Below are 9,715 nucleotides of genomic sequence, written 5' to 3'. Positions count from 1 at the left end.
GATATGGCCACCTTCTATGAAAGAGTTTAAAGTTACCTTTCTAGAGCTTTCATGGTGACCCGAGGTTTATGTGCATGGCCATAATAAGCACACTCTATATCACATAATAAAAAAAAAAGATTAGGAGTAAAACGTATTTTGGGGTCTTTATTGAAAGTTCAAGAGGTAACTCTCTCTCTAACAAGGTTGTTGACTTGCTTCACTATACATCAATTCAAATCGTTAGATATTGATGTTTAAGTTTGATCCCCTTTCTCTGATCGGAACAGTTTCTTCAATTTTTTGTTTTTGTTTTTTGTTTTACTTGTTAACTTTGTTGTAACAATCATTTATGGAGAATTGTTGGAAATAGCTTTTGGGCTTAGGCCCATAGCAAAAATTAAGGAAGTGGGAGAGCTTTGTCTAACAAAAAGTTTAGCAATGCCTAAAGGGTAAAAATACAAAGCATGCTAGATGTGAGTCCAAAGTATGTTGGTGATGAAAGTATAACATTTTTACCACACATGTGCGTCGTCGTCGTCGTCAGTCCGGTCGGATGGGAAGGTTCACTAACCGCACTTGTGATTCTAGTTTTATTACTTATTTTTTAATCTGATTTACTAAAAAGTTAAATGTTTTAATATGAAATGAGTTTTATTTATTTTACCCATATATGACCGTTTTTTCTTCTACAAACCCTAGTCGTTTCCACTCTTCGTATTCTTAACACGTTCATCAAATCTGAGAGAAATAAAGATCTATATGTGTTCCTTCCCCCGATATTATTTTCATCTATTCTAAGCAACGTTTCTTCCGATTCTAGTCCATTTTTCGACGAGTGCACACCTGAAATTGGAGGTTGTGTTAACCTTGGGGAGTAAACAACATAGTGATTAACACCGAGGTCGCGCCGTAATTACTTTCAGAGTAGTGGTTCCTCTACGACGTAGCAACTCTTTGCGACATATGTTCTAACAAATACAAATGATAATTCAAAAAATTACATGTATAGGGTTTTTTAGTCTTGTATTCGCAGTTTGTATAATTTAAACACATAAATCTAATATTTCAATGTGGATGCATTTCGTAGTTTTGCATTCTTATCGGATTACTATTTTTTAAAAAAAGAAAAATGTACTTTTTGTCTTTTGAGCTTGGTGTAGATTGCATTTGGGTCATTGAATTTTCAAATTCAACCATCCTGAGATTTACGTTTGGTAGACAACACCATTTCCGAGGGGGGGTCTTTTTTACACAAAATCTATATACACGTTGAGGTGTACAAGGAGGTGGTTGGCGGGATTGTTCCCGCTCAAAGACTTGAGAACCATCTGAGTTAGGTGTCTTGGACTCCACCCACATAAGGCTTTTGGAAATTAAATGTCAATGCATCCTGGTGCGATCAAGATACCCCATGAGGGATTGGTTGGATTATTCATGACTTTGTTAGCTCTGGCATGTGTTGGGTGTGAGAAGGTGTTGGTGGGGTGGACTATTACAAACTTTGAAGTCCTTGCAATGATCAAGGACCTTTCGGATGTTTTGAACCGGGTCAGTGGTTGTACTTTCCCCCTTGATTGTGGAGTTTGATTGTGCTGATCTTATTAATGTCGTTAACCATGTAGGTTGTGATCTGTCTAAGTTTTGTAATTTAGTGGAGGAGATTGTTTCCTCGTCTGAGACTTCCCAAGTTACATCTTTCGCTTGGTGCCTGACAGGAGCGAATGGGGTGGTGCACCATCTTGTTCGTACGATGGTGTCTTTCAATAGTTTTAGAGCTTATTTTATAAATCTCTCTTCTTCTTTCTTTGATCAAGTTGTTGGGGGTTCTTTTAGGTTACCTGCTTGGTTTTCCTCTACTTTCTGTGAGAAGGCTTGTAGTTATAATCCAGACATTTGGTAGCATTATTGGTCCATTCATTTATTTTTATATTAATTAATGAAAACCCCACATGTACCTATTTTTTTACTTGCCAAAATGTATTCCAACTCTTTTAATTATTAAACTAAAAGACATATTTATTTTTTTATCATTATTTCTATTATCTTCCCTTTAGTGGTCTCTCATTTTTCATTCATTTTCCTTTCATAGCAACTCTTGATGGCCACCACTATCGTCACTAGCAACTGCATTTTTCCCCTTTTTCCTTCCTATCCAATTCTTCCCCCTTTTTAAAACTAAAATAAAAGGAATAAGAGTTATCTTCTTTTTCTTAGAATGGGTTTCTCTTCGTTTCAGCCATGGACAATCAAACTCATTTCTCTATTTAATATAAGCCTAAGGAGAATAATAAAGTCCTAAGTAACGAGAGATTAAAAAAAATTTATGATCAAAGTCTATTCCTAATACTAATACTAAATGGAATGTAAATAACAACTACTACTAATTCATCGATTGATATATTTTTTAAAAATCAAAAACTAAGTAAAAGGAGAAAAAAGAGAGGGAAGAGAAAGAAAGAGGATACATACACATGTATGTATGTATATATAGAGTAAAAAAAAATAGATCTATTAGGTTTAATATTTGTTTTTTAAAATAAAAAAATAAGTGTCACGTCAACTCTCCATTAATAATTTATGAAAACACCAATAATACTTCCAAAATGTAAACTTTAGTTGCAAATTGTTGAGTTTAAAACCCAGTGATCTAAATGTAACCTAAACAAAAAAAAAAAAAAAAAAAAAAAAAAAAACAACGTAATTTTGTTTTCGTTTGCAATTGACCATCTCTAAGTTAATGTCCTAGTGCCACTCACATCATTTAATTAGAATATATCAACCTATCATTACTTTTTCTATGTTTGATTTCTTTTAAGTGTCTCTCACCCTCATCATTATTTAAGCATTATTTGGGTTTGGATTGGGCTGACCCAATTTTAAATGGCCAAGTTCATTATCCAATCCTGAGTTGAACCATAACTTATTATTAGATCAAAATTTAAAGTTTAGGTCAAGTTTCAATTTGACCATTGGATTAGTCCATTGAATAACAATCATATGGTTGGCTTAATTTTTAAAATGGTGATTCATATCCAATCTAATGAATAAATAGGTTGAACGGAGTTGGACCAATTAAACCTTGACTTTAGGTCGAGTTTAAATTCAGAGAATGAATTTAGGCTAGTTTTTGGGTTTCGAGCCTTTGACGAAGTTGAAGTGTCTCTAAGTTTGAATTTGAATATTTTGATCGTAAATTTTTGTTAGTAATTTATTTGATGACTTTTTGTTTTAAACTAATTTCATGGTTCATATAATTCACACTAAATTTGAAAATTAAGAGCTTAAAAATAAAAATGGGCCAATTTAATTAAATACAGAGAATGAAAAATAATACAATGAAACATTGAATTAAATAGAAAAGAGATGAATAGAAGTTTTTACTCAACACACCCACCTTGTCAAGTAAAATCTCTCACAACACCGCTCAACTGGAGAAGCAATCGGAATCATCTCCCAAGTTTCATTGCATTAACCGGCGATCATCCTTCAACCGGTGTGGGTTTTTTTCTCTTCAAAATCTACGGCCACGATTTTCCGGTCCAATTTCAACGATCTTGATCGAACCACCTCGAAACTATTTATTTATTTATTTTCTTCCAATCTTATAATTCGATCATAAACCATCGAAATTGGATCAAACGGCATGAAATGGATATATCACTGGCAAGTGGCAACTACATTCTTCTACCTCCAACCTTATTCCGCCGCCATTGTCGGCCGGAGCGGAGCGGAACCCTAGACGGTGGCGGCGACGTCGGCCTCACGGCTCTCGAATTTGATGTATTTGTACCATTTGGCGCAGAGGATGTAGACGGCGAGATCCGCCGCCGTAAGGGCAGCCAAGAGGAAGTAAAATCGGTCTAAATGGCCTTTGTTTAGGTTCCCGGGGATCCATCCCGGCATGTTATCGGTCGCCGATACCTTCATTACGATCGTCACCAGCAAGCTGCTAACGTAGTTCCCGAAGGAAATCGAGGTCATACAGAGAGCGCTACCGAAGCTTTTGAGTCCGTCAGGTGCCTGACTGTTGAAGAATTCCAGTTGGCCGACGTACATGAAAACCTCCGATGCTCCGATCAGTACATACTGCGGAATCTGCCAGAAAATGCTTAAGGAACTTGAATCGTCGCAATGGAGGCATTCTTTGTTGGCGTGTTTTAGACGGAAAATCTCGACAGTTCCGGCGGATACCATGGCGCAGATTGCGATTACGAGGCCAATCCCCATTCTTTGAAGCTCTGTGAGGCTTGATTTGGTTAATCGAGCAAAGACTGGATCGATTACTCTACGGTAGATGAAGATAAACGCTGCGACGCTGAGAATGTCGAAGCTCGACATGCTTGCAGGAGGGATGTGAAATGTGGAAATGTTGGTTCTCATGGCCGCGCCTTGCTCGACGAACAGAGAAGCCATTTGAGTGAAGACGACGGAGTAGAGAATCGTGCAAAGCCAAATAGGGAGGAGTCTGAGGATGCATTTGACTTCTTCGACTTGAGTAACAGTACAGAGACGCCATGGATTCCGAGCTCCGTCGTCTAATCGGTCCGTCTCCGATGAGGTAATTACTGCTGCTCTATCCAAAAATCTGTAGAGGACAACAGAATCACACATAGACACGTTACATTCATTTTTCTTGAAATCAAACAATCAATTCAAAACTCAATCTCAATCAAATCAAACAGAAATGGATGAGGAAACTCACTTGAATCCATTGGTATGGAGAATTCTCCTAGCCCCATTGTTAACCAATTCCTTCTCATCATCATCAAACAACCCCTCTGAATTAGGCATCATCTGAACCTTCCATTTTCTAGTAGCTGCAACCACCACTTGAGAAACCCTAGAGAGGGGATTTCCTTTAGGAGTGAAATGTCTATACCTAGGGATTCCACAGAGGAACAAGAGCAAAGCCATGGCAGCAGAGGCTGTAGAAGCCCAAAATCCAAGCACCCACATTCCTTCATCTTCAAAGTAACCCAAAATTGTATTGGAGAATAGGGAACCAAGGTTCAGAGCCAAGTAGAAATAGCTGAAGAAAGCAATTTTAGAGATGCCTTCTTTAGGGTCTTCTTCATCAAACTGATCTGCCCCAAATGTAGCTATATTGGGTTGGTAGCCTCCATTGCCAAGGGCAACCAAGTAAACTGAGAGGTAGAACAGAGCAATGTGGAAGGAGGAATGAGAATTGCATGGAGTATGTTCATCACCACATCCTTTAGGTCTCACCAGAAATATGTAGGATGTTATTGATAGTGAAGCAAGACCCTGTCCAAGAGGAAGAACAAAACTTTAAACAATACTTCTTTCTATGTCCATCTTCACCCTTTTTCATTGTGACTTTTTTTATCCATTTGTTTATATCTTCATCCAATCAAAATGGGTTTAACCATGAAGTCAATTTCCTTCATTTTTTTGCTGCATCCTATAAAGTCATAGGTGTATTGACCTAGCTGCATCTAAGAAAAATATATCTACTGCATGTACACCTATCCTTTGTACATCTCATCCCATTATACAATTAAATCACGTGGCAAATAAAAATGCTTCTATGAGATATAAGTCTACCCTATATTCCATCTAATCATTGCCTTAAATCAATCTATAATTGATTATAAGGTTAAAGGTTCGAATTCCTCTCCATATGTTTTGAAACTTTGACCCTTTAATTATTATGTCCTTTTCTTTTCAATTGTATTTAGCTTTTGGGTTTGTCAAATTCCTTCCTATAGACTATTTAGGGGATGTTTGGAACAACGATTATCTTAATACTATAATAACATTCTTTTACTATATTGAATACTATTTCAAAACTTTAAACTACCTACGGTCAACACTATTCTAAGATCTCTATTTACAATTTGCTACCGTTTTTACTATTTTACATTCATAATTTTTTTTTATTTATTTTTTACTACAGTGTTTACTTGTGAAACTATTTTTTTATTATTATTTTACATAGTTTAGTTTAGATACAAAATTTTACAAGTCTAAGTTTTCTCTGAAACTTTGTATTCTAAGTAATAATCAATTTTTATTTTTATTTTAAAAAAATTAGAATTACATCAATGTTTGTTAAAAAAATAAAAAATAAAAAAAGGTCACATGTGGGCGCCAATTATGAATGTTATTATTATTATTTTTTATTGATCTACATTATTGGGTCACTTTCTAACACACATTTACATTGAGTTTGCGACTTTAGTAAACATTTGTTTTGTGGTTTAATATCAAACACACATCTGTTTAGATTTATGTCTAGACAAAGGCAACTTTTCCTCTCTTTTTTTCCCCACTAAACGACACCGTGGAATCATTACAAAATTTACAAGTGGGAATTATATTTAATTGCAAAGTTTGAATTAAAGTTGAAATTGACACTATAAATAGTCCCATGATATTTTTAATTTTGAAAGGTTACTATTCAACATCCTGACAACCCAATAATATATTGTTTATCATCATATATCATAGTAAAATGAAATGATTTTCATTCAAATAAACATTTCATCAAAATTATTAAATTTTCCCATTTCTAACATAAATCCCTACTATTGTCATATTGAATAGTTTTAGCAAATAGCAACGAAAAACACAATAATATGATAGCTACCCTAATAATGGCGACACGATGCCCTTAAACATCGTGTCAATAATTCCATATATCTAGAAAGTTGAGTCGCATCCACACGCTAAATAATCTTTATGTAATGTCATTTCATTTCTTTCTTATTATTGACATATAAAAATAGGGTATTAAAGACAAATAATTATAAATTCATGAAGTTGTTAGAGCAAGTTTCATATGACTTTTTAAAAGGTGATGGAAAGAAAAAAAAAAAAAACCTCAAAAAAGTAAGACAATTATTTTTTTTGGAAAATTACATTTTTAATCCCCAAATCTGGAGGAATATCTATGTTTGATATCTGAATTTTAAAAATGTACTTTTTTTAGTTTCCATATTTATAAAAACAGGTTAAAAAAATCTCTCAAACAACTCTATACTAGTGTTTTGAATAATTATATTACATTTTAAACTAGAAGAATAATTTTTTTTTAAAATCACATCCTCTTTAAAAGCTATTTTTAAAAATTTTAAAAATTTTAAAAATCAAACAAAAACTACTTCAAAGACCTTTTGAATCTATTTTTATAAACTTTGGAACTAAAAAATTACATTTTTAAAATTCAAATACCGAACACATATATTCTCCAAAATGTGTGTTTTTGAGCAATCAACAAATATTATAAATAAAGAGAAGCAATTTAGAGAAAGTGATTATTGTTAACTTACGATAACGAAAATGGCTTGAAATATAGCACAAGTCTTGAATCTTCCCCAGTAGGAATCACTAAGGAAAGCTCCAAGAAGAGAGAAAATGTAGACTGTTCCTGTCCACTTGCTAACGTTGTTGGCTGCTTCAGCATTGTCTTGTCCCACCACTCTTGTGAGAAACAACACCAAATTTACTCCAACTCCAAAAAATGCCAGTGTAGCTAGCCCTTGGTTCACTGTCCCATTATTAAACAATCATATATATTACAACTTATTCACTTTAAATTCTACTTCTAAACCTTATGTGGTAATGCATATTTATTTGGTTTATTTTTTACCTACTAAACATATGTTACATCCTGGTGTCCATGTAACTATTAAGATTCTTGTTATGTCAAATTTTTTCTTTTAAAAAAGATAAATAACCTATCAAAAATACTTTTCAAAACTTTAATTAAAACACTTTTTGGAAATTAACTTTAATTAAAACACTTTTTGGAAATTAGACAAATTATGAAAAGACAACAACGCATTTAATTGGTATTTTCTCTTCTTTTGAAAAAAAAAATGCTTGTAAAAAGTGTCCTTAAAATTCATTACTTTTTTAAAAAGTCATATCAAATCAAACTTGGTGATGACTTAGCCTAGTGTTCTCAACAAAATAGTAGACCTGATATCTTAAATTAGTATAAATTTTAAGAGTGTATATCTATATATGTGTGTATATATATTTTATAACGTAGATGAATTAAACTAACATAAAAATCCAATATAATCTTGAGGTATATAAATAATATGAAATTATGAACACTATCACAAATAATATGGTCCAAATTGAATTACCAAGTATCAAAATTCCAGCAACCCAAGTTCCAGTTTTGTCCCGGATGGCGGGGCGACCGTGTCGGTCGACAGCTCCGTCGAGTGTACACGCTTCCTTCTCCGGTATTGCCATCTTCTTCTTTTTTGTAGTACTCTACAAAATACAAAAAATTTTAAAAATTATTTTTTTAAAAAAAAAAAATGGAAATTCTCACGTACAAAAACTATGTATTTAAATAACCACCGCATTTCAGAGAAATCAGAACCAAGAATCCAAAGTTCTGAATCTGAAAAATAAATAAATAATCTGAAAATAAATAAATAAATAAAAAGGTTAAAGAGAAGAATTTGGAAATACATTTTAGTAAAGTTTTTCTGAACAACATCGGTCCTTTTTCACTCTTCTATCTCTTCACATTTTTTATTCTTTATTCTTTTTCACTCATGAATCCAGCGCTAATCCCTAAAACACGTAAAATCCACCCAATTAAACACCAAAAAAAAAAAAAGTGAATTATAAAAAATTCTTTTTTTTTCCTTTTTAATTTTATTTTCTTTATATGAGATATGGGGTTAAATTTTTAAGATTAACGATCTACCACTTGAGTTAAAATCCTACAAATTTTCTCGATAATTAAACGGTGTAGGATCATACAGTTCAAAATAATAGAAATTTATGTAAATACAATCTAATACTAATCCTATCTTTCTACTTCAATACTAACCAAGGAAGAGCATATATGTATACCAACTGAAAATTATTTTCTAGTTTTTCTTAATAAAAAAAAATATATTTGTCTACTCATGAATCGGTAAATATTTCTATTTAGACACTCAAATTTAGAGAAGAAAAAAAAAAAGATGGTACATTAGAAAATGAGTTTTGCTTGTAGTTTGGCAAGTGTTATCCTCTCAAAATATTAATCTTGTTTGTCCACGTAAACTTACATGGATACGTAACGATTACAAGAGAGAAAAGATAGAGAGAAAAAATGTAAGTATTTGTTTTATTATGGATTACAAACCTGACGAAAACAGGAGATATTGAGATAAGTCATCGAAGGGAAACTCGAAGAACTTGGAGAGAGAGCAACAAAGATGAGGAATTTTATTGGCCTAAAAAGTTGAGGAAAAAAATATGGTGATGGAAATTATTTGGAGATGATTTGATGATGATGGGATGGGAAATGGAGAGGTGTATCTGGGGAGAAGGGATGTGGGATTTGGGGTCTATTTATAGACAAAGGAGAGAGAAAAATAAAATTGGACAACTGTGAGAAAGTGGGAAAGGACGAGGAAAAAGAGAGTGCAATTTTTTAAATATATATATATATATATATATATTTTTTTTTTCCTTTTGAAGAGTGAGGAAAAATAATTAAAAGTGTCCAATTTTAAGTGGGTGGAAAAAGAAAATAACATATTCATTGTACTTTGAGACCAGGTTTAAAAGTCGAAGTCTTTATTTTATTAAAATTTCTATTTGAATAGCAAAAAATAGAAATTTTAATTTAGTAAATAAATATTTTATAATTTTTAAATAAAATTAATAGGTATATTATTTATATTATATTTATATTAATGATATTTTGTTACTTTTTTTTTTTAACGTTTTATGGATTTTTCTACAAAAATAT

At 32.6% G+C, this 9,715-nt stretch overlaps 1 protein-coding gene across 2 annotated transcripts; it reads right to left on the bottom strand.

Annotated features, from left to right (window-relative positions):
* Nucleotides 1–3,247: 3,247 nt before the first annotated feature.
* Nucleotides 3,248–9,292, bottom strand: LOC120070270 (protein NRT1/ PTR FAMILY 7.3-like). 2 transcript variants are annotated; one of them, XM_039022166.1, is made up of 6 exons: nucleotides 9,104–9,258; nucleotides 8,437–8,541; nucleotides 8,100–8,232; nucleotides 7,275–7,492; nucleotides 4,685–5,247; nucleotides 3,248–4,567 (listed from the first exon to the last, which is right to left on the bottom strand). In XM_039022166.1, the coding sequence occupies exons 3-6, from the start codon at nucleotides 8,209–8,211 to the stop codon at nucleotides 3,718–3,720; spliced, it is 1,743 nt and encodes a 580-aa protein (XP_038878094.1). In that variant the 5' UTR covers nucleotides 8,212–8,232; nucleotides 8,437–8,541; nucleotides 9,104–9,258; the 3' UTR covers nucleotides 3,248–3,717. The 2 variants fall into 2 exon arrangements, with proteins under 2 accessions (XP_038878094.1, XP_038878093.1); XM_039022165.1 differs by lacking the exon at nucleotides 8,437–8,541 and having other exon boundaries at nucleotides 9,104–9,292.
* Between the last annotated feature and the right edge of the window lie 423 nt (nucleotides 9,293–9,715).

Source organism: Benincasa hispida, chromosome 1, assembly GCF_009727055.1.
Source record: "Benincasa hispida cultivar B227 chromosome 1, ASM972705v1, whole genome shotgun sequence".
Lineage (NCBI taxonomy): Eukaryota > Viridiplantae > Streptophyta > Magnoliopsida > Cucurbitales > Cucurbitaceae > Benincasa > Benincasa hispida.
This window is presented reverse-complemented; position numbering and strand designations above follow the sequence as displayed.